Consider the following 24,810-nt stretch of genomic DNA (forward strand, 5'->3'; position numbering starts at 1 on the left):
CCTTAATTACCAGAAGATACCCTGTTTTTATTACACACATCAGGGCTCATTCCGGTCTACCGGGGCCCATGTCCCGTGGAAACGACCTGGCAGATCGAGCCACAAAGATGATTGCATTTGCCCTCCTTTCAAATTTAGAATTGGCTAAGGAGTTTCATAAAAGATTTCATGTTACAGCTGAGACATTGCGTAATCGATTTAACATAACTAAAAAAAAAACTAAAGATATTGTTACCCAATGTCAAAATTGCTGTCAGTTCTTACCTGTGCCTCATGTTGGGATTAATCCCAGAGGAATCTGTCCACTACAAGTGTGGCAGATGGATGTCACCCACATTTCATTTTTTGGTAAACTTCAATACTTGCATGTTTCTGTTGATACTTGCTCTGGAGTTATGTTTGCTTCTCCCCTGACTGGAGAAAAGGCAGCCCATGTTATTCAACATTGCCTGGAGGCATGGAGTGCCTGGGGAAAGCCCAAAATTCTAAAAACTGACAATGGGCCAGCCTATACTTCTCAAAAATTTAAACAGTTTTGTCATCAGATGAAAATAACCCATCTCACAGGGCTCCCCTACAACCCCCAAAGCCAGGGCATCATTGAACGTGCTCACCGCACCCTAAAATCCTATTTAATAAAACAAAGGGGAGGAGTCCAGGAGGCTCTGCCCTCAGTGCCACGAGTGATGGTTTCACTGGCACTCTTCACTCTCAATTTTTTAAATTTGGACAGTCAAGGCCATTCGGCTGCTGATCGCCACTGTTCAGGGCCTAACAGGCCCAAGGAGATGATTATATGGAAGGATGTCTTAACTGGACAGTGGAAAGGCCCGGATCCTATTTTAATAAGATCCAGGGGAGCTGTCTGTGTTTTTCCACAGGAAGAAAACAATCCATTCTGGGTACCGGAGCGCCTCACGCGAAAGCTCGTGACAGCTGAAGATGATCTTCCAACAGACACACCTGCTACTGCTGAAAGAATCAAGGACAGCGAGGAGGACCACTAATTCTACTCGAGTGGATTCATTGCCCACAGACTGGCTTTACCCTGGGTTTCTTCTGCCTTTTCTTACTTCAGATTGGGTGGGGGTCGGAATGTTTGGTGTAGCATTGTGTCGTGGCTTAGTGTTTTTTACTCTGGTTGTTCTGCAAACTCTATACCCAAAACAAACGTGACTAGGTCGCAATCGCGCAAGCACTAGCACCCTTGGAACAAGGATCGTCTCCCAAAAATTTGGTTATCCATGTTAAAAAATTAAAACAGACTGTGACACTCAGTCGATGCACCTCAGGGGTTTCACCCATTGCACTGAGTCGATGAGTGATCCAGGTTAATGTTGCCTTTGCCTAAACGGTTATGGTACCTAGACAGGAGGGTGACAGCTCTTGCACTCCCTGGAATTTTATTCCATTGCACGGGAATGAGTGTCACCTCCTTTTAAAAATCTTCTCCCCTAGCCCCTGCACCCAGAGGACTTGTTTCCATTGCACCTGGTGGGGTAAGGGAGTAATCTAAAGCTTTTGATCGCTTACTCCCCAAAGAAGGAGTTTGCTTGATCGAGCTTAGGGCCCTCTTGTACCGTGCTTATAGGCTTTTAGGCAGTTTTCATTTATTTATTTATAACAAAAAGGGAGATGTGGGGAGCCGAGACTCAGATGCCACTAGCTGGCGCTGACATCTCGCCCTCAAAACTTAAACCTCCAGGGTGCACGCGCAGATGCGTATACACGCTAAAGATTGCGTGAGCACGCTAAGGATTGCGTAGGCACGCCGGTAAGAGTGAGCAGCCAACCAGGGTATTGACACGTCACAAGGCCGCTAGCATAATGGTCCTAGTCATCAGGCGGGGTAAAAGTAAGCAGCCAGTCAGGGTATTCACACGTCACTCAGGTGCGACCCCGGCTTATATAAACAGCGCCACATCGGGGGTCTCTCTCTCTCCCCTCTTCATCGCGTGACTAATAAAGTTTACTGCGGAAGGATTCCTGTGGTCGCGTGCGTTTCTGCCGGCGAAACATTCACGCGGCGGCTCCCAACACAGTATCTTCTCAAAACATATATCCAAGGAGTAAAATGACTCCTGCTTTCTTAGAGAGATCCCTCGCTGCTTGCCAGACAACTCAGCCACCTCTGGGCTCTGTACTTCACCCAGCCATTCCTTAGCCCTGGCTTCTCCATTTCAGTCATTTTTGCTGATCAAAATCTGCCTGCGGCCATCTGTGTACTGCAAGAAGGAACCTCTTTTCTCCTGGATCTCTCAGTTGGAAGACATCCTCTACTTCCTCCCATTTCTATAATGATTTGAGCACCTCACTTTTTTGTTTGTTTGTTTGTTTGTTTTTTCGAGACAGAGTTTCTCTGTGTAGCCTTGGCTGTGCTATACAGATTTGTAGACTTAGGCTGGCCCAGAAAGTCACAGGGATCTGCCTCTGCCTCTCTGAGTGCTACCTGAATCTCTATCCCTTCCTCTAATCATCTGGCATGACAAGGATATCTGTTCCCTCAGCCTCACCTGTAGCATATAGTAGGCTCTCAGTAATGGCTTGCTATATTGATCTGACTGTGTTGAAACGGAGCAACAGTTTAGGCAGCAGCAAAATGATGATATGAGTATCTGTGGGGACAGGAGCCTGACTGGTCATCAGCGGTTTGTCTCTAGGGTCAGTGCTGGTCACATCCTTTAGAGAGATGGTTGGCGGAGGAGTATTAACTTGCAGGATGGAAAGATGGTTTCCTAGATATCCAAATCAGCCACTTTTTGCTCTCTACACCCTGCCATCTCCCTCCCAAGAAGGCCCGTGTTTGAGATCTCTTTCCTCTTTATTAGCTGTGTTTGTTGGAGCACTCCTCAGCTGCAGCTTCCTTAGGTCTCCTCTCTTCCACTATTTGTTTATTTCCTTGTCACCAGCTCTCTCTGGCTGTGTTGTAAACAGAGCCAGTGACTGTCAGCCTGGGGCTTGAGCAGTGAACCCATCACATGCCCGCTCTAGAATCCTGTGAAGGGCCCTCCCTGCTGCTCAAAAGCAGCTCTGGGCACTGGCCCAAACTAGCCAGAAGGTTGTGCTCCTGACCACCCAAATGGAACTTTACAGACAGAAGCATCACATGCCACCTTCTCTCTACTCCTCTGAACCTCTCTTTTGATCCTGTTCTTGACAGCACAGGCCCTGCTAGGTCATTGTCCAAGTGGCACAGGGAATAGTGTGGGTTGCCTCTGCATAGGGTGACAAAAGACACTGAGCACTTCCTGTCTAATACCCATCTATTCTAATATCTTCCTTGTCGTTGAGAAAGTTGGAGCTGTGCTTGACATGGATTGCCTGGCTATTCTAAATCCTAAGTCTAAATGGCTTTTCCTAGTTATGGAAGGGGAGAGGGATAACCTTGAAGCTAGGCCAGGAATGTGGGGTTGTATTTCCTCCTTCTCCATATCTCCAAGCCAATGCCCCTGCCTTGGTGGGATTCTTTCTCCCAGGTTGCTGACCTCAGCCACCCCCTTCTGCTCTCTGCTCCTGGCTGAACTTGCAGAGCACCCAGTGCTTGTGTTCAAGCCACCAACAGAGATCCACACAGGCGCTGCCATCCTGCTGGAGCCGGCGGTCCTCCCCCAACTGCGTGGCTGCGCATCATCTGTCAGAGTGCCCCTCTCCCCTCCCTCTGCCTCCCCGCCCCCTCCTCTGCGCTCGCTCCCTCGCTCGCTGGCTCCTTTGCTCTTTCCCTTTTCATGAGATGCAAAGCCTGGCGCAAAGCAGAGCTCTCGGAGCAGCATGTTGCAGGGGCTCTTCTAGGGGCCCGAGGTGAGGCGGCCGCGGCCCACCACCCTCACCCATGTACCAGGAGAGGGCTGACTCTGTCACTCACGGCTTCACCGAGCCATGCCCAGCTGGGGCCGACACCAGCCACATCTTTCCAGCTGCGCTGCCCATTACCAGACAGGTAAGAGAGACTATTTCTCACAGGGAGCCAGATGTATCTCCGGATAGGCCAGAGAGAAGCAAGACAGACAACAGAGAGCAGAAAGGCACTTCCCTCTGTCACAATCTCCACTTATTTTCTCTCAGAGCTCCTCGCAGCAGGGCAAGCCTGCCACTCTGGTCCAGAGCAAGGATTCAGGAATACCCTGTTCTTCCTAGTTAGTGGAGGATGAACTGTGCTCTTTCTTTTCTTTTCTTTCTCTTTAAATTTCTTTCTTCCTTTTCTCGTTTTTGTTTTTGTTTTCTATCTGTCTCCACCTCAACTCCCCAGGACACCCCCCCCCCGAAGTCTGCTTTCTGTCAGACAAGGATCCTGTTTCTGGCTACCAATTTCCTGGGGTGGGGTGTCCCTAAAAATGCTGTCAGTTGATGTCTGGACGGTGCCAAAGGCTTCTTATTTTTAGTTTCATTCATGCCTTGCTCAGCTGTTGTTTGGAACGGGGGTCGCCGGCACAGCAGCCTGGCTGCGCATAGCATCTGTCTTGTTTCAAGTCAGCCAAGCAGGTCGGCTGCTGGTGACCCAACACTAGTGACACATTCCGATGCAAAGGGACTCACAGTGACAATGAGTCTGAGGGAGATTAAAATGCATCGGAGGGTACCAATTCCTAAGTGGCAAGTTAAGGGCACACATACCAGCTACAGGAGGTGATAAGTCCCTGGCGTGGTAGCTGGTGATTCTTCTTTTTTGGGGGGAGGTGCTGTGTTGGAGGGGAGGAGCATGCTGCATTGGGGAGGGTGTTAGTTCTTCTCTCTGTCAGAACTGCTTGACGTCCATCCGTTGTCTGACCATGTACTGAAAATCACGCTCTCGGGTCTCAGTGTACTCTGAATTTAGGAGGCTTCTATCTGCAGCAAGGCAGGAAAGCTTAACCTAGCCTGAAACTTGACTTAAGTCGGGACCGCTTGTTCTGGCAGATTAGAGGGTACAGGGGGTGGGCTGGGGAATTGGGGGTGTGACAACTATTCATGAGGCACATTAGTGATTTGGAAAAGACAAACATCTAAAAACAGGCCACGCTGTATTGTCCTGAAGGCAGCTCTTATTATCCTCTCGGAAACCACCACAGCCCATGAGCCATCCACGAAGCAGTCCAGTCCACATCTCGGCACTGACAGGCCAAGGTGAGTGCTCCTGGCTGTCAGACCCTCCTTGTTTTATTTTATCCCTATTAATTTTTTTTTTTAATGTAGTGCCTGGATTAACCACTTTTCCTGTTGCTACGATAAAATGCCTGACAAGAGCAACTTGAAGGAAGCGTTTATTTTGGCTCACGGTTTCAGGGTGCGCAGCCCGCTATGATGAGGAAGGCATGGTAGCAGGAATGTGAGGCCGCTGGTTACATTGTATTTGCCGTAGACAGCAGAGTGTCGCCATGTTCTGTTTGGGACACCAGCCCATCAAATGGTGCCACCCACAGTTAGAGTTGGTTTTTCTACCTCGGTTCACCCCATGCAGACGTGCCCAGAGGTTTATCTCCTAGATTTTAGATCTTGCCAAGTTGATAATTTATCATTCATCACAGTGACGAGCACACAAAAGGAACCTGGAAGGGTAATCAGATTCTGTGTGTTAAACCTCCTGCTTATGGCAGCAAAGCCTTTCTGTCATGGGTCAGTGAGCTCTGACCTGGAGATACAATCTTAGCCACCATGGCCTTATGACGAATGCCAGGTACTCACGGCAGAGATGCTGGCCAACCGGTTAAGCAGAACATGCTTTATGAAGACCCTTCTTCCCAAAACTGTGGATCTCAATGACGGGGCAACAGGTGGACATGAAGACAGTGTGCTGGTAGGGTGGAAAAAACCTCTGGTGATCCTGGATTGCAGACTTGACTTTGGTAATCTGAAAAATGGGAGCAATCACAAGTGCTCGGTTATTTCTGAAGGTTTGTGTGTGTGTGTGTGTGTGTGTGTGTGTGAGTGTGTGTGTGTGAGCCTCGGCTAAAAGGGGTATGATAAAACAGCCTCCTGTGATGAAGACACACTGAGAAACGCTGCTAGGAACTTTCCCTTTGTTGTGAGGCGTAATCTCCAACTTCTTGGGAGATAAGATAAGGCTCAATGAGGTTAAAAACCATGATCAGGTTCGGCTGAGAAGGGCAAGCACTTTGTAAGTCTCGACTGTGTTGCACAAGTGAAAGATCTGTGATGTGCTCATGACTTCGCAGCTGCTGATACCTTTCCTGACTTACTGAGATGGAGGTCAGGGCCTCATTCATGCTGGCCTAGCACTCTACCTGAGTGAGCTGCCTCCTTAGAGGTAAAATAGCTTTCCTGTGAGTCCTAGCACAGGCTCCCTATTTTGTGGTTTCTCACACCTTCTTCACCCAAAGACCTACATCACTGGAAAATGCTCTGCTCTAGAACTTGTAGGTTAAGATTGTCCACTATCCAGAAATTCCAGCCCTCTCCTTGGGGGTCTTTAAAAACTGCTGCAGTTTCCAATAGCCTTTTGCAGTTTTCAGTAAGAGGTTCTAGAAGGAAGAGTGTCTTGGAAAAGGTTTAAGGTGGTTTTCTTGCCAAGGCCTTGCCTGTCTAGGCAGAGGGTCAGTGAGAATTTGCTTGGTATCCCTGTACAGCCCCGTCCCTCCTCCCATCCCCTGTGCCATCACTAATGTGAGCCGGGCATCTGCCTGGAAGTGAGGCATCTCAGGGAGAACACTCATTTCCCAGAGGGCTCTGGATTCAGGAGCACATCCAGAGGGCCACCCCTCTTCAGGGTCCCAGTGTGCACAGCAGTATTTCCTGTGGCTATAGCCGTGCCAAACCTCCATGTCATATTCCAGGTTCCGAAGGCTGTGGATATCCCCCCTACTGATTCAGGTGGCTGGCTAGGATGATACTGGAAGGGAGGACAGGAAAGCCATTGCCTGAAGCCAGTAAAACAGAGGGTTAGAAAGAGATTATTTTATACTGTGTGTGTGTGTGTGTGTGTGTGTGTGTGTGTGTGTTTTAGCAGCTTCTGCCCACAGCTGTGGACACTGATAGTGAATGGTGAGGCTTTTGTTACTTTCTAAGAAGGGAAAGAAATTGATAACCTGGGAGCGATAGAAAGGAGGACAGAGTGATGTTCCAACTGTGGCAGTGACTTCTGCCCATGGGCCTGGGAAGCCAGGACCCCTCTTTTCTCATCCCTGGCCCCACTGTGCTCTTCACGACTGCAGCCTCCATCCCATTCCCATTTGGTCTTGGGCCTCTGCCTTGTCTGGTGGGATGCTTGCTATGGGCCCTTATGCTTTCTTGAGAATGAATAATTTCTAATCCATGTCTGCTTTGACATTTTCGTGAGTTCTTGTACAGTGACATACAGTTCTTGTACAATTGGCCTTGTTTTGGAAACTTTAATTTCACAGATTAAGAGAGAAAGATCCTAAGAAAAGCTGAGAACTTGAACCCCTATCAGTGATGTCAGAAAGCCTGTGGCATTTTTTTTCCCTGACTCCCATGTTGGCCAGCTTCCTGCTCCAGACCAAGACAGGGGTCTCTCTTGCCTTACTACTCATAGGCTCAGGCCATTTTGATACTGTAGCATTTTCTTGGTTTCAGGAGCCATGCTAAGTTTTTAGGGAGGTACAGGTGGAAATTTTTTTTTTTACCGATGTAAGGTACGTAGGGAACACAATGTGCTCACGTGTGACACATGGCTTGGCATAAACAGTATGTATGTTGACTATCACTTGAGTGAAGGAATAAGTAAGTAAATACATTTCTGTGTCCTTGATGAACTTAGAGTCTTACAAGGCAAGAAATGTAGCTAGCCACCTCCCTGCCCCGTGCCAGGTAGACAGATATTCCCAGGAGCCTCAGGGGTATGGAGGGTACTTGCTACACTGAGTTGGGCAAAGGGGGGGGGTTCCTCAAGTTCAGTTTGAGGGATGAGTTTGGTTAGGAAAGTCAAGAGAATTGTAGGCAGGTGGACTGAGCGAATAAAGTCTGGGGACATAGAACCCTGTGCTGAGTGAGTGAGCACTGCAGGGTGTTGGAGTTCAAAGCTCAAGCAAGGGGAGTTCCCAAGGGAGGCAAGACCCAGGTCAGAGGGAATTTGTTTAGTAACATTTTTTTTCCTTTTTTAACTATTACAATTTATTTACAATTTATTCAGTTTGTATCCTGGCTGTACCCCCCTCCCTCATCTCATCACCATTCCTCCCTCTTCTCCCCCATGCCCCTCCCCTAGTCCACTGATAGGGGAGGCCCTTCTCCCCTTCTATTTTACCCTGGCCTATCAGATCTCATCAGGACTGGTTGCATTGTCTTCCTCTGTGGACTGGCAAGGCTGCACCCCCAAGGGGGTGCTGATCAGGGAGCCTGCCACTGAGTTCATGCCAGAAAGTCCCTGCTCCCCTTACTAAGGACCCACTTGGAGACTGAGTCTATAGGCCATATCTGAGTTGGGGTTTTAGGTCCTCTCCATGCATCCTTGGTTAGGGTATCATTCTCTTCAGGGCCCCCAGGGCTTTATTAATGTTTTCATTAAACTTGAACTTTGTGCTTAAGCTAGGAGGAGAAGGGAGCATAATCACATTTGGAACTTAAGCATACAATTATGGCTACAAATAGAACTGAGTTTAAGGCCACAGACTGGGTTGCAGAGAGCAGATGCTGTGAGGACATTAGTTGGGTCCATGAGGACATGAGTCAGGGTAATGGCAGTTGGGATGCAAGGCAGGAGATAGATTTGAAAACTAGGAAAGAAATTTAATCAGCATGATTTGATAATTGGCTAAAGACAGGAGCTGAGAGAAAAGGAGTTACCTCTAATTACTTCTTTATTTTTGGCTTGAGTTACATAGTAGAGGGTGCTATCAAAACCTGATCTCACCAATGCCAGAGGGAGCCAAGGGCTATGTGGGTAGGAGGGGGATGGCAGGAGGGGATGACAGCTAATATAGGTCGGGAAAAGGGAGATGTGTTGTGCTTGGGTTGTAGGTATATATTGGTATTTGTTGTGCCTGTGGGCTACCAAAGGACTGTGTTTGGTAGTACATGGGTTAGAGGTGCCAGAGTTGGAGAAATGCTCTGTACACCTAAAGGCAGTGAGGATGAGATTACCCAGGCAGCATGCAATAGCAGCGGGACAGGAAGACAAGGTTAGAAACAAAGCCTCATGAGATGGGTAGAGGAGGAGCCAGCCAAAGAGCCAAGGAGAAGGGCTGCCAGAAGATCGTCAAATATCCAACCAGTGCTCTCATATTTTTTTCTCATCAAATTTTAATCATTTTTTGAACAGAATTGGGACATGATATAAGGTCTGTGTATTGCATTTTTTAAAAAAATGAACATTGAAAAATCATGGTCCAAAAGATGGGATTGGCTAACTGTGCCTTCCAATTTTATGCCATTTTCTCATTGTTCCTAGTTTTAGGTGCCCCAAGGAGCATTTGCAGACTTAGGCACCAAAGTCTCTGTGGTTCGATTTTAAAATTTCTTTCTAGACACACTTAGAATTGGGAGTACAGAGACAAGAAAATAAAAAGGATAGAAAGAAGAAAAGCCTGCGGTGAGTAGCTAGGAGATAAATGGATACCCAAGAGAGATAAAAAAGTACCAGAAAGGCGACAAAGACCAGAGGCTCTTGCAACCTCACAGATGTATATCTTATATATTTTTGTATTGCCTTGGTGAGCAAGTGCTAAAACAACGAGTCTTTAAATAATAAGAACATTCTATTTCTATGGCACCTTTCCCCAAATAGCCTAGTAGATAGCTGAACAGACAGCTGCTAGGTAATTCCCCTGTGTCAAGCAGGGAAGTAGTAGGACTCTAATTCCCATCTACAGTTGGTGAAGTATTGTTGATAAAGCTGACGATAATACAAAGGTGCTTCCCCATTAAGGGCCACTTGCTACCTATCAAGCACTGTGGGAAAAAGCCCTTTGCCATTACCTCACGTAACTCCTGGTAAAAGCCCGAGATATTGGTATGGTAGTTGTCTTTATTATATCCCACAGTGATTATGACACCCAGAATGAGTCACTGGGCCACAGTCATAAGTCTGGAAAGTAATATTCCTGTGATGGAAACTCTGGACTGTCAAATCTACCGGACTTCCCTCAGTTCTCTATTTTCTCCACTAAATTAATAATCTTAGGTTTGTTTGTTTGTTTGTTTGTTTTTGTATATACTTGTTCACTGTCAAAATTCTGTTTAAATGAAAGCCATGATCACCTCCAAATATAATAACAGAAGGCCTTGTGCTAGAACTTATAAAGTACTCACAGAATTTTTCACTTATTTTTTTATATTCACCCTGGAAAATAGACATGGCAGGTGTGTTCATTTGAGTTTTATGATGAGAATTTTAGGAATGTGAGTATTGAGACAAAGATGATTTTTAGCTCCTCAGCCTCTTGTCTCCCCTTCTCAAGGGCCGGTCTTATGGGTGAGTGCCACCATGCTTGGCTCAGAGGGAAAATTAAAGTTCAAGAATTCTTAGTCTTGTTCGTTGGTGAGCACAGTACTAATGCAGGTCGTCAGTGTTTCAGAGCTAGTTAACGGGAGCGATACACAATGACCCTTTGTTCTGTACTTCAGTGTTTTCCTGTAGACCTACCTCATGGGTTCTCAGTGTTAGCTACTGACCTTCTCCCTGACCCCCTGATACCCCTTGGGGGAGCCCAGGAAGGTCATTACAAGTTAAATATCTGGATGCTTGAGCTGATGGACAGGAGATGAGATGGGGCTGCTAATGCTCAGAGGGATGAACGTGAGATGCATGTTTTTGTTGTTTTAATGTAGAAATTTTGGGTCCGGTGTCCTCTTTCTGTCCTGCCCTTCCCTGTGTCCTTCTAAATCTCCATGGAAACCCCAAATCAATGCAGCATATGTTGATTCAGATTTCTACTGTTACTAGGAAGCTGAGCGGCGGCAATTGCTTTTAAAAGATTTGTGGAAGAGCTTGAGCGCGCTGACCAGAATTCAAATCTGATATCCAAATGATTTTTATTGAAAGCTTTGGATATGGTGCTATCCTAGGTGGTATGTTGATTAAATAAATACACAGCGGGCATTTGGCAATGAACCTCTTTTTTCTGTTGAGGCTTTTAAAAATATTATAGTGCAGATTTTGATTCCTTTTATCTTCAATTTAATTATATTCTTGGGCCTGGGTGGCAATACCAGGTGCTCCCTTTGCTCCTGATTAATTCTGCCTTGCACAGATCAGGCTGCTGGGACAGTTTATAAAAAACCTTTATATTTGCGCTACTGTCCCCCAAAGCTATCAGCATTCTGATGACTTCAGTCCTGACCAGGAGACTGCAGAGGTCTTAACACATTTCTGCCATAAGAAAGGCTTGGTGATTTCATCTCCTCCCCCCACCTCCCCCCCTTTTTTTTTTCAAGAATTTAAAATAAGGGCTGGCAAGATGGCACTTGTCACCAGCCAAGATGGCCTGGGTTTGATTCCTGAGACCCCCATGGTGGAAAGAAAGAACTAACTCCAGCAACTTGCCCTCTGACCTCCACATATGTGCTCCCCCCAATAAATGAATAGAATGGAGAACTCATGAATGGGAGTTAGCCAGAGTATGGAACACCTATACCATACGAATCACTGAGAGTTGGGAGAGGGGCTGTCTTCCTGGAGTGGAAATCAGTTTGGGAGGATCGGAAACCACAAGTGGAATGGCTCGACTAGACTGTGATGGAGGCTTTCACGAGGCAAGGTGGTGGGACTGGGATAGACGGGCTCCTCTCACTGAAGTCATTCTGAAAGAGCTCAGAAGGAGAGCTTTTATCTCAGAGGACAGGGATTGGCCAAGGAGCTGGGAGCTAAGAGGCAGATACAGAGTAGGACAATCTGCATGGGGGAGCAGGTGCATGGGCGTGTATGTATGTATTTGAGAGAGCAATAAAACCAGACAGAGAAGCACGACCAGCTTATTGTCAGGCAAATAGAGGAGCTGCAACGGAGCCCATCAAAGATTATTATACAGATGATCTGCTTATGGCGTCTGTTCAGTGGGTAACTGAGGTTTGTGGGTGGGCGGGGGAGGACTGGGGCAGGGAGATCTGTGCTGAATAACCTCTGTGCCAGTGGATGGGGGGGTGAAGCTAAGGAATAATTCAGAAACACAATGATCAGATTGGAACACCGATTTAGCAAGAGGAATGAAGGAGATGCCAGAAATATCTGCACTTGTTACCCCAGGGGTGAGGGTGCAGTGATGTCACGGGCAAACAGAGGGAGCCCTGCAGGAAGGAGGGGAGGGCTGAGAGCAAGGTTGCTGGGGATACCTGGAGCCTGTGGGCCTGAGGTGCACAGAGCTGTACAGCAGAGCCCTGTTAGCACAGCCCTAATTCCAGAGAGGTGCAGACTGGCCTGTGCCTGGTAAGGTAGTTCCCAAGGAGGGGGTGGGGTGGGGAGTGCTGTAAAATGGAAAGAGCAGAGTGAGTCCTGGGTCACCCACAGAATCAGATCAGAGCTTATCATCACAGCTTGCCTGGGGAAAACCAGAAGCTGGGGCCCGTTTTCAGCCAGGATGTCAGGAGCAGTAGCAATAAAAGCTGGACATTATGGGCCATGGCTCTCAGCCCGGGGAACACAGAGTCCAAGTGGGTGAATTCTGGCCTCCTAGAACTGTAAACTTCTTGTGTTTTTCTGCCTCCTTCATCCAGGAAAGAAACTCATTGGAGGATGCTTAACTTTGAAGCCAGCTTAATTTTTTTCCCCCCTGGAGATTTGGTTGTTGTCTTGAGACAGGGTCCTTCCTCTGTTGCCCAGGCTGGTCTCGATCTTGTGGTTCTTCTGTCGCAGCCTCCCCAGGACTGAAAGGACACCTGATTTCCCTCAGGAGCTCTTCACATAGCTGTCTCTTCAGAAGCTTCTGGTAGAGCCCTCCAGTGGACAGGTCTACCTTAGGTTTGCGCTTCTCAGAGTGGGTGTTCTATGCTTCCACATTAGCGCTCAGGGATGTTCGCTAGAAACTTTTGGACTGGTTTTGATTTTCTTCTTTTCCTAATGTTTTCCATGCCCCTATTTTCTTACCCTTCTGTTCTTTCCACTTTTGCACTTTCCTTTGAAACTTTACCAATTACGGTATCTTTTGGGAAAGATACTGTAATTCAGCTTATTGATTGCATTATTTCTCTGAGGCTAATTGAAGACTCCATTATCTGGCTAGTATTGGTAAGCACCTGACTCGGACTCAGGCCCATCTGTAGCCCCATCCCCTCTCTCTTTGCGTTTTCTCTTTCTGGATATCTGGACAACAGGAAACTCTGGGAAAACCTTGCCCTGTATTAGTCCTGGGGACGGGGGGAAGAGTCCACTAATGATATCACCTTTATGTGAGAGGGAGGGGCATGGCAGGATATTAGACAACAGGCACCAGCTCTGCTGTTGATAAAGGACTCGTCTCTGTTTTTTCACCTGTGAAAGGGGCTGATGAGAATGCTATCTTGGTAAATTTGTTGGGATTGTTAAATTAACTGGAGTGCAATGCCAGGCACAGTGGCTTCTACATACAAAATGACCCTTAAATATTAGCTCTATGAACTCATCTTCGGATGTAAACATGTCTTGGGTGAGAGACGTATTTATTCATGGAATTTTTTTTTCTTCTGGTACAAAATACCAGGAAAAGATCTAGAAAGCAAAAAATTCTCTTTCAGCTTGCCTTTGAATTCTAGCTAGCATCATGTTTCAAGACATCTTACTTGGTAACGTGAAGTTGCCTTTGCCTCACAGACAAATGGTGTGGATGTTGTTGGAGAGAGGCGGTGAGTCACTGTGGCACCATCAGGGTTTCCGTCTCCTCTCTGTGCCAGGCAGTGAATGATTGCAGCACATTAATTTCTCTGTCAGAACCTGGGTTATGCACCAATAGATACGCCCAGAGACCATGTCCCAGCACATGATGGGAGCAAAAGCTCTGTTGTCAGAGTCATAAGACAGATTCTGGTCCTTGTGTTGCCACTGCGTGTTGGGTCACTTCGACAAAGAAACTTTATCACATCTAGCCTCAGCTTTCTCTTCTGTGGCATGGGCATAATGAGCTTCCTGACTGTGGTACATGGGACTGTTGAATAACAGAAGGTGAAATGTTTTATGCTTGGTTTGTGACGGTGGGGGTGGCTCAGGCTGTTCTTGAACTCCTCATCCTACTGCCTCAGACTCATGGGTGCTGTACCATCAACCTAGGTTTGCTTTAAACACTTAAAAGGGGTTAAATGAGCTGGGCCTGATGGCAATAGGCCTATAATCCTAGCTATTTGGGAGCCTAAGATAGAAAGATAGCAGTTTCGAAGCCTGCCTGAGCTATAGAGTGAATTTAAAGCCAGCCTTTAAAAACAAAACAAAACAACAAAAAACCGTAAGAAGAGGGGGTGGGAGTATAGCTCAGTGGCAGAGCACTTGCCTAGCAAATGTAACATATGCTAGGCCCTCGGTTCAGTCCTCAGCACTGACCAACAAGTCAAATAAATGGGATCAGTTACTTTAATTATAAAGCCAGAAGAATTGTCCTCTAACTTCTGGCTTTAGAAATGACTTGCCAGAAATGTCAGGTGTATTTGGAGCCAGTTCCTGAACCGACATGGAGATGGCCTGAGAGACTCAGAGTCTAATGAAAAAGAGAAGGCGAGCTTTATCTCTGATGGGTTTGCAGACTTTAGCATGTGTGGGAATTCCCAGGCATTCTGGGTCCCACATGTAAGTTTCTGCCATGGAAGGTCTCTGCATGGGGCCTGAGCCATGCCCAACACACTTCCAGGTGATGCTCAGATTGCTGGTCTGGGTACCACTTTCAGAGAATTAGGACAAACAGGAAAAAAAAATAATCTTCCTTCTGGAACAGAGGCAGGCAGAGCAAAGATCTATGTGGGTATATAGGTTTGGAAAAAAAAAAGAGATAGGAAGACAGAGATGATGAGCAGATTGGGCAGAACAAAGGAAAAAGTCGAGCTCCATCACAAATGCAAGTAGGGGTGGTGGTGGGGGGAGTTGCTAGGTGATGATGAGGGAGAGAGGTGAGTTTCTACTGTAGGAAAAACCAGGTGAGAGGCAGGAGCATGGAGTTGGAAACCTGCACCCTCCAGGAGGCAGAGGAGGTGGAAATGTTTCATTAAGGAGCAGGGAGCAGGGTGGTTGGTCCCGGTGGGGTGGAAACAGGCTAGGGGGAGAGAGAGGTTTCTTCGTTGAGTAAGGGGACAGCTGAGACTTGGCAGAGAGGGGTAATTTCGGGGCTGCACGGTTTGGCTTGGGAGCGCAGTGCAATGGGATTGGGAGAAAGGGGGTGGAATTTAGATGTGTGACCTGCCCCGTAGCTTTCTCGCTCTCTGCATTTATCACATCACATCACACCCAGCAAGACAGGCCCCCTCCTCCTGGCTCATTAGGAGATTTGATTCGGCTCGGCTCCCGCTGTCAGCAGCTGTCTGGGGCAAGATCTTTATGCTCCCTGCTCCCCAGCGCAGCCACCAGCCCCTCCAGCCTCTCAGCCAGGAGCAGAGCTCATTAGGAAAGCACCCTTCCCTGGATTTTCAGCTACTTGGTGGCCTGAAAAGAGTTAATTCCCACTCTTGGCTGGGGGGCAGAGCAGCTGCTGTGGGCTGGGGAGAGAATTCTCTCCTGAGCCGCAGCCAAAGGAGCTGCAGGTTAGTGAGGCCGAAAGGAGGAAGGTGCAGGATGCGTGCCAGGTCAGCTCTGCTTGGGGGCATCTCCTGCCTGCGTCCTGCCAATGAGGATGGGCGTGCAGACTGTGCCCGGGAGCTGAGCCGCCGCCTGCTGGGTGTAGGCTGCTTCAGTATTTACTGGATGTGACAAGCGGAGAGAAGAGCTTTTGGGGCCGCTTGCTGCCTGGCTCAAATGGTGGGAGGTGTGTTGTGCATGCATGCTTCTGTCTGTGTGTATGCATGCGTGAGCCTATGTGTCCCTGCAAACATGCCTTCCACCTGCCAAGGCTTTCATTGCTAAAAGAAAGATCTACTCTTTCCGTAGAGCTCCTTAACCCGAAGCCTCTCTGACCATCCACTTGGCAAAGACCTGCAGGCCATGAGGACCGGTCAACGGCAGTGAGTATTGGCTCTGCCCTTCTCCTTCCTCGCTGGGGTGTTGGAAAGCTGGTTGCATTATACATATTTAATTAATCTGCCTCTTCATGCATATTGATTGCTTTCTCCCCGCCGAGCTTAGTTTCTCTTCCCTTCTTTATAAATCTTTGCTTTTTTTTTTTTTTTTTTTGCTCTTATACCCCCCCTACCTTGAATGCCATCTCTTCCTACACTGTCTGCTCCAGTCACATGTGGCTTGGTGCCCACTTCCAAGAATATATGTACTATGGGGTGGGATGGGGTGGGCGCATCACATCTTTGAACTTTCCAGGCTCTGGCCAGCCCCTTCTCTGCCCCTTATAAGTCAGTCTGGGGCTAAACGAGGTAGGAACCCTGAGGGTTCTGGATCCTGGAACAGACAAGGCAGCTGGTTCTCATTTGTGAGTCCAAGGCTGACCTCACTCAAGGGGTGATTTGGGAGGTGCTGGGGGTGGGGGGAGAGGAGACAACTGGATAGCATTAGCAAGCCAGTGTGGGCTGACAGAACGAAAGGGAAGGAGGGGTGATAGGCAGGGACTGAGCCCAGTTGCCCCCTGCTCAAAACGACCTTGCCTGTGGTGTGTGCGGGTGGTGATCTCTGGACTGCCTGGCAGCAGAATAATGAGGGCCCCTGGGGACACAGTCTATAAGCAAGAGGCAATGAGGCATAGGTGCCCCAGACATGCTTTCTGGAGACACTTAGGGCTGTTAAAGGGCTTTGATGGCTTGACTTCTGGAAAGCAGGTGCAATCCCAGTTAGGACATGATTAAGGAAATGTCCCCTGTTGTCAGGGGACCTGACCCGGTGGGATGAGCCTTTACATAAAAACTGATTCTTGTTGTTGTTGTTGTTGATTTTCTTTGTTTGTTTGTTTGCTTTTGGGTTAACAAAGTCATTCTTCTACATTACCAATATAATTATTCTGAAAGTGATTTTTAAAAGTATTTGCGAAACGGTCAGGGTGATACCAAACCAATTTAAATGGCACAGTCAGTGAGGATTCTTATCTATCTAAATTAGGTTTCTTTTAAAATGGAGTCTACGTTTGGTGGCAGGGTTCCCCAAGGGAACCTTTTATGGATAGGTAGGCAGCTCTTCCTATCAGCTCTCTTTTGTGGGAACAATGGTCTGAAACGCTGCCAATGACACCCATGGGAAGGAGAGGCTGCAAGCCAATCAGCCCTCAGCCTCCATATCCCCTTCCCCCATCTCCAAGTCTTCCCTGTTTTGGGTCAAGAATGGGCCAGACTGAGGAAGGCTCACCCCCTTATGAGCTAGAAAGAGTGGCTTGCATATTCATCTCTTCAGACAGTGTTTGGGGTCCCTGACAAGGAGCATGCCCAGTGGTGGGGTGTCTGATGGCTTATCTCCAAGTCCCTGCAACCCCCCCCCCCACATACCTTGCTCCCTTTTTCTCCAACTCTGGCTCATTTCCACCTGGGACAGGTGTCCTTGGAGGGAGGTGGGAACCAGAGCAGCATCCAATCAGATTATTTTGGAGCAAGTATGCTGGCCTCTTCTCTCTGGTCCCTTCCGGGCTGGTCACTTGGGCATCAGTCTAGCGAGCTAAAGAGAACAGTCATTTTTGGTTTGCCAGGCCCATGCCTCCCTAAGGGTACGTGTCCCAGTTTTGGTTGATGGCCAGTGGTTGGGGAAGTAGGAAGTTCTGACCAACAGTCAGCAATGTGAAGCCACCTGACATTTGCTCCTGTCCATCTTTGATTGGCTGCCCTTGCTAAGAATGAGCTGACATCTGTGGGGGCTGCGGGGAAGCACTCAGACAGTGGCGAGCCATTGGAATGGTGTGTCATGCAGACAGGTGTGAGGGGGTCTAAGAGCCCTCTTACAGCAGACTCTTTGATTTTAGGTGAGAGAACGTGAGAGGGTAAACCCCTGAACCCTGCAGTCTTAGTTCCTGCCCTGACGTCCCTGCAAACCAGCCCAGGGGGTAACCATAAGCGGATGCCTGTATGGCTGCCTTACTGATGCCACGCAGGTAATGAACTGATGACCTGTCTTCCTGTCTCTGCCCCTCTCTTCTTTGCTCCACCCTCTGGTCTGTCGTCTCTCCTTCTGTTAAGCTCTAGGTGGTCCTCATCCTGCTGGGGCCTCTAGTGTGCATTGCGCTTTCCTTTCCTGTGTGCTTCTTATGAAGTTACAGCCTTGCAAGAAGGACCTGCCTTAGTTCCGTGTCCTCTTGTTGACTTGGTAGGCTCTCTTGGTGATGACTTTTGGGGCAGGATAATGTGCTGTGTGTGAACTTAGATGAAAGTCTGTGAGTTACTGGTTCAGGGGTTTGTAGAGAAAAGATGAGGAAATGATTCTTTTCTTCCCTTTTCTTTTCCCTTTTTCTTTCTTTCCTCCTTTTCCTTCCCTTCCTTCCATCCTCTCCTTCCTTTCTTCTGCCCTGTCTTACTTCCTCTTTTTCCTTCCTTCCTGCCTGCCTTCCTTTTGTCGAGTCTTCCTCCCTTCTTTCCTTCCTTTCTTTTTTCTTCCTTCCCTTTTTCCTTCTATCCGTCATCCCTCTCTCTTAGCCTCTTACTCCTGTGTCTGCTCACATCATTTCCTGCTAAGCTAAGGAGATTGAGATTCAGGTCTTGACTAGAAAGATAGAAAACCATTTTGTCCCAAAGTAAATTTGCTTTTGTGAACTCTTTGAACAACTCAGAGTTGCCTTGGGAGTAAGCAGTACCCTTTTAAAGTAGCCTGTGCCAAGCCTGTATAAAACCTGGCATGGACTTGCCACTTTCTGAGAGTTCTGTTTGTTGCTTTTGAGGGCAGTGACCTGAGTGTTTTTGTGACTGATGATCCTAAGGCACCAGAGTGGGCTGCAGGTTGGAGCCTGACCTGTGGTACGGCCTGAGCAGGACCTTTGCTTGAACTCACAGTAGTGATGACTCAAAGGCCTTTTAATCAGTTGCTTGAATGGCCTGGTGCTGGGGACCCTGTGATTTGTAAGAGTGAGTGGACACATAAGATGTTCTCTGTTTCAGGAAAGAGAATGGTTGTTGCAACCGTTTTTTGAAAAGCCACAAAAGAGATGGTGGCACAGTGCAGCCTGCCTGGGAGGGGGGGTAGGGGCAGAGACCTGCCGACTGATTTCCTGCGGGAGAGGATATTTCTGGAAACTTGGATGCTTTAGCTCTGAGGGGCTCTGTGGAGATGTGTTGTGGAATACAAATGTCCATCCCTGCCAAGTATAATACCGTCTCAGTGGACAAATGTCAGATAAGATTTCTGTAAACGAAGACAATGAGCAGGCCAGGGAATGGAAATCCATTTGAAGTCAATGGGAGTGACTGAATCGGAGGACCTCTAACTCCCTTATCTAGTTTTAGGATGTGTGGAAAAGAGGGAAAGGAAGACAGGCCATAAAGGACTTGCTTTCTGCATGCGAGGATGACACATTGTAGCGCTACTTCCGTGGCGGTATCTACCACGGTGCACATGCTAATTCCTTTTGTAAGTCAAACTGAAGTCCTGGTGTGGTTATACCAATTCCCCCGCCTTCAGCGTGAGAGGTGGTCATGGTTAAAGGTCAGAGGTTAGCTAACTTCTGTTGTCCTGAGTCTGAAAGTAAATATTTTCAGCTTTGCTACCGTCTGTACAGTCAATATTGCAAACTACCTAACTTTGCCCTTCAAGTTGAAGGCATTTTTAGACAGTATGTGAACAAATGGTGGTGTTGTGCTCCTAGGACACTGTGTACTCAGACACCTCACGGGACTAGTTTGCCAGCCCCTGGCTGAAGGTAAATAGGATAATTTAAGCAGGCAGAGCTGTCAAAGGGGACTCTGGCTCCGCATTGTGGGCATCACCCATTGCTCTTCCATCCCTGCTGGACCACAGCCATTTGTGTTCTTATAGCCTGGCTTGGTGGGATGAGCTGAGAGAAGCTGATTGGGAACTGACCTGGCTTGAAACCCCACGCTCTGTGCTCTGACTCTCTGTTGTGTGCCCCTGCATTTTGAGGCACCCCCCTCCTCTGTGTGCTGTCGTTGCTTTCATGGGTTTGTTGTAAGGGGCCGCCGGGACACCACCAACCCTGCCTCTTTGCCCTCCCAGTGGGAAAGCAAAATGTAGATTGTTATTTTGTAACTGGTGTGTTTCCACTCCCCACAGAGAATCCTAATTTAGAAGTTCTCCCAAGCTAATGACCCTCATTGACTTACCATCAACTTGCCCTGTCAGCTTCAAAAAACCTTCAGCCTTGAGGGGAAGGGCAGAGGACGGGGCTCCACACCTATTATTATTCCCAGAGCGAGATGAGGCTGAGCATAGCCCTTGCCTCTCTTCTTGCTGATGGACTTTTCAGGGGCCACCTGGGGTAGGGAGGGCAGCAGGTCCAGGGGCCCTTCATGGAGCTGGCAGTTGTGGTCATGACAGCTCCCTTCCTTCTGCCCCGATCTGCTGCAGGAACAAAGGCATGAGGACTCGACTGGGATGCCTGTCGCACAAATCGGACTCCTGTAGTGACTTCACTGCCATTCTTCCCGACAAACCCAACCGTGCTCTCAAGTGAGTACTACGGCTGCCTCGCATTCCTGGGTGCCTTTGGGACCTTTCTCTCTGGTGAACTGTTGGCCAGATAAACTATAGGACAATAAATTCTTCTCTCTCGGCAGCTCCTTTCCTACTCCCGCATGTGAGCGACAGGAAGGCAGCATAGCTCAGGTGGAAACCCTCATTCCCTTAAGAAACAGTATCGCCCGTTTGTGCCTGAAGCTGTGGACGGGGAAGGGTATCTCTTGATTCTACTTACTTGTCTACCTGTGCTCTCAGTTTGGAAATAAGCATCCAAAGTTACGCTAAAAACACTGAGATTCAGATCATCTGGATTCAGCACCTACTCTGAGCAGTCACTGTACTCAATGAAGTCACTGGTGTCACCTTGGTTCACCCTCCCTCACCTCTGTAAGGGGCTTTGCTGTCTCCATTCCAAGAGGTGAAGAGTTGGAAGTGACAGTAAGAGGCGGAGTTGTGAGCTGAGCCTAACTCTTTTCCCTCCAAACCTAGGTTTCCCCCTCTCCTCCACTGTCACCTTGACATCTCAAAATCACATAGCTGCATCCCTTTATTGTTCTGACCGGAAGTGATGTATGGGATTCTATGAATACCCATCCAGGGTGATTCTTTTTTCTGGTATCGGGGGAAGCAAACCCAGAGCCTCATTCATGCTAAGTAAACATGTTACCTCTAAGCTATACCCTCCCCCCACCCCTCACCGCAACACACACACTTGAGGGTTCCCCAGCTATTGCTTGAAAATGTGCCAATTTACAGGAGCAGAATTGCAAGAACCCGGGTATGGTACGCATTTGCTCTCCACCAATCCAAGGAGTCCTGGGCCAGCCTGAGCTGTGGTTGGGGGAGAGATGTGTCAGAAACGCTCAGAGAGATGCTATTGCCTTCTAGGAGACTCTCCACGGAAGAAGCGACGAGGTGGGCAGATTCCTTTGATGTGCTTCTCTCCCATAAGTGTAAGTAGAATTCAGGTCACATCACTCTGAAACAAAGCGTCCATGTGACAAGACACAGAGAGGATGTCTTCTAGGCTCAGGACACTGTGCTGGGATCCTAGCACCCTATAGTCTCACACACGACAGAGAGACGAGAACACTGGTATTTTAAAGGTAATGGGCTTAGGCTCTTCCTGCCTGTTTTCTGTATTTAAACCATAGTCCCAGTAGGCCCCAGGCTCTCAGTAATCATATCATATCATATTGTAATTTATCAGATATGTGCTCTCATTGTTGACCTGTCTTGGTTACTAGATACTTGGGTGGTCATGGTGGAATCCCTGTTTTGTTTTGATTTTTTTTAAGCAGATGCCATTAAAAGTGACTTTGCTTTTCCAGGTCTGGGAAGGTAGCTCAGTGGATGATTCCTTACCTAGCATGTGAGGCCCTCAATCCTCTTTAATCCTCTTCTTGAAACAGGGTTATAGCTTAGGCTGACCGCCCTCAGACTTGCTACACAGCCAAGGATGGCTTTGAACTTGGGATTCTCCTGCTTCCGCCTGCCACATTTTAAGCAGGCACGTCTCACAGTGGCTGGCCTCTCGGCAATTCTGATGAGAGAGAATTCGGTTTAGGTGACTGGAGCAACGGGTGACTGGAAGAAGAGGTTCCAGGCTAGACCTCACAGAGGGGAATGCGCCCCTTTCTCCAAGTCACTGGAGAGTTCTGGGCTACTGAGTGAGCTGAACATCACGGGTATTTCATCCCTCTCATTGACAGAATCCACTCTTTATCTCGAGGGATGACTATCTCAGCTGCAGTGTGCCCCCACTTCCTGGCTAGAACTCCACTCCGCTCTCCCCTCCCCTCTCCTATTTCCTCCCTGTTCAGCTGTTGTGTCTTTTGTTTCCTACAAAGGCAGGAAGAGTTGTGCAGAGGGCGATTTATCATTAGTCAAACTTTTCAGCTCTCTCTCTCTCTCTCTCTCTCTCTCTCTTTTCTCCTCATCATGAGCAAGTCCAAATTTGTTGGGCTCTGAAATCCCTCTGGCATTAAGCACATGGAAGTGGCAGAGCAGGGGCGGAAGGGAGAGAGGGGGTGTTCTGAGGAGACAGGAAGGTTGCAGACAGATATTTGGTATTCCTCCTCAATTCGTCACAGTCAGTGTGAGATCTGGGAGCAGAAGGGCTGCGTGCATTTTGGCGTGTTGTTCCTACTTAGTTGGAGAATGTGGTTTTTGGACAAGTAACTAGAAGGCTGTGAGTGGGATTCAGCTCTGTTCTCCTTGTTGCTCTATCTTGGTTCCTAGATATAGGGTGGTCGTGGTGGAGTCCCTTGGTTGTTAGCAGATGCCAAAGGCTGCTGTCAGCTCTCTTCTCCTCTCACTCTGTCTTATTTATAACACGGATTTATTTGTGTGGGTGCGTATGGGTATGTAGGTGTGTGGGTTCATGTGTGCCTATTGAGGTCAGCAGATAACTTCTGGAAGTTGGTTCTCTGCTTTCACTGCGAGGGTCATGGGGATGGAATGTAGGTGTCAGGCTTGGTTGCGAATGTTCTTAGCTGCCTTATTATTATTATTATTATTATTATTATTATTATTATTATTATTTTATTGAGGTGGTCTCTCCGTAAACTTGGAGCCTGCCAATTAGGCAAGATTAGCTGGCCAATGAGATCCAGGAACCTTCCCGCCTCTGCTTCCCTGGGGATCCTATCTTTCCCAGCCCTTCTGTCTTTTCATGTGGGCGCTGGAGATCGGGATTCAAGTCCTCACACTCGCACCACGAGTGCGCTGCCAACTCAGCCATCTCCCCAGCTGAACAAACACTTTTGAATAGATTTTAGAATAAATGGCAATATCTAAGAATAAGTGCATATTATAAAAAAGAAATTGTGACTCTGGTATTCCATGGGCTATACGTAGGCAGGGAAATAATTCAGTGTGGGGTATATGACATATGTAACTCACAGCTGTGCCCTGATAGCAAGCTCACACGGTGAACTTGCCAAGGTAGTAGTGTATGCATGATGATGTTTAGAATTAGACGGTAATGCTTTTCTGAAAAGGAGGTCCTCGACTATTTTTCTGGAGTCACGTCCCGTGGGACAAATGTCACTATCGCTTTGCATCTTCTTTTCTGGCTGGCTTTGATTCAAGGTCATCTTCAAGTTTGGTTTCTATTTCAGCCTCATACTGATTCACTCAGTTCAAGTCCCTGAGGCTGTTTCCTCATTCCAAAATGGGGTTAGAGATGCTGCCTGCTCACTACCACCTGCAGACAGGAAACTGAACAAATAAGTGGGCGCATGTGACGTAATGATGCACTGATGCGATGGCTTTTTTTTGTGTGTGTAATGATACATTTATTTATTAGATGCAGAACAAATACCTTGACAGTGAATTTTGTATCCAATTCTTACTACTAAGCCAGTATGAGACTTAGAGATTCAGTTTTATCTGTTTGAGTGAGTGACTCTTGGATCTGCAGACACTTGGTCCTCTAGTTAAAGAAGCTCTTAATTTCCAGGAATGCTGTAACACTTCCCTGAGATAGTGAGATAGGAAGTCAGCTAACTGGTCACAGCCGGCACCAATTTGCTACTTTGCTGAAGTACTTAAAAAAAAAAAAAGGCTTTTTGAACGAAAATTCTTGGAGTCTGAGGTTCTGCTTTTTTTTTTTTTTTTTTTTTTTTTTTTTTAAATCTTTTTCCTTCTGTTTAGTATAGAAATAAAAAGCCAGCGGCATGAGAGTTCTTAGGAAGAGAAGAATATTTAGGGTCACTGGCAGAAGAGCTTCAACCTTTTAGGATTTGAATGTTTATTCCCTGTGAAGGCTGTGGAGAAATCAGAGCCCAGGCTTAAAGAAAAAAAAAAAAAGGAGGCAGGCAGATCTCTGTGAGTTTGAGGCTAGCCTGGTCTACAAAGCGAGTCTAGGACAGCCAAGGCTACCCAGAGTTATCCTGTCTCAAACTCCCTCCCCCAAAAATGTGCTGACAACTTTCTAAAAGTAAAAGATGCTTTCTAAAAGCATCTTTGCTACCCTTGTTCTGCGATTGTTCTGGACACTTATTTACTTATTTCTTAAAGGTGTGCTTAGTCATTATGCACAGGGTCTGTTCAGTAGAGAGGTAGCCCCAGAGAAAGAGGCCATGCTCTATCTCTGACGGAGAAGGAAGGTCTTTGAGAGCTCAGGTTCTCAATGCTCACAAATAATGCAAGGAAAGGAGCCAGGGTTCTCATCACACACCAGGTGGCCTCGGGGTTGCAAACAGAACCCTGACTTTTTCAGCATGCTCTTAAATTCTGCCTCGTCAGTGGCAGAAGTCCTACTG

At 47.6% G+C, this 24,810-nt stretch overlaps 1 protein-coding gene across 12 annotated transcripts in view; it reads left to right on the forward strand.

Annotated features, from left to right (window-relative positions):
* The first annotated feature begins 3,671 nt into the window (after window positions 1-3,671).
* Window positions 3,672-24,810, forward strand: part of Rgs8 (regulator of G protein signaling 8) — a 41,368-nt gene continuing 20,229 nt past the window's right edge. Inside the window, exons 1-6 of one of the 12 annotated variants that reach the window (XM_060364464.1) lie at window positions 3,690-3,937; window positions 5,012-5,100; window positions 15,923-15,996; window positions 17,883-18,011; window positions 20,432-20,533; window positions 21,431-21,495. In XM_060364464.1, coding sequence (XP_060220447.1) covers window positions 17,986-18,011; window positions 20,432-20,533; window positions 21,431-21,495 — 193 coding nt within the window. In that variant the 5' untranslated portion in view covers window positions 3,690-3,937; window positions 5,012-5,100; window positions 15,923-15,996; window positions 17,883-17,985. Of the gene's footprint in view, window positions 3,938-5,011; window positions 5,101-15,315; window positions 15,801-15,922; window positions 15,997-17,529; window positions 17,631-17,882; window positions 18,012-20,431; window positions 20,534-21,430; window positions 21,496-24,810 lie in introns of those variants that run through there. The other 11 variants (XM_060364468.1, XM_021632885.2, XM_021632888.2 and 8 more) reach the window with 11 other exon arrangements.

This window comes from Meriones unguiculatus, chromosome 11 (genome assembly GCF_030254825.1).
Source record: "Meriones unguiculatus strain TT.TT164.6M chromosome 11, Bangor_MerUng_6.1, whole genome shotgun sequence".
In the NCBI taxonomy this organism is placed as follows: domain Eukaryota; kingdom Metazoa; phylum Chordata; class Mammalia; order Rodentia; family Muridae; genus Meriones; species Meriones unguiculatus.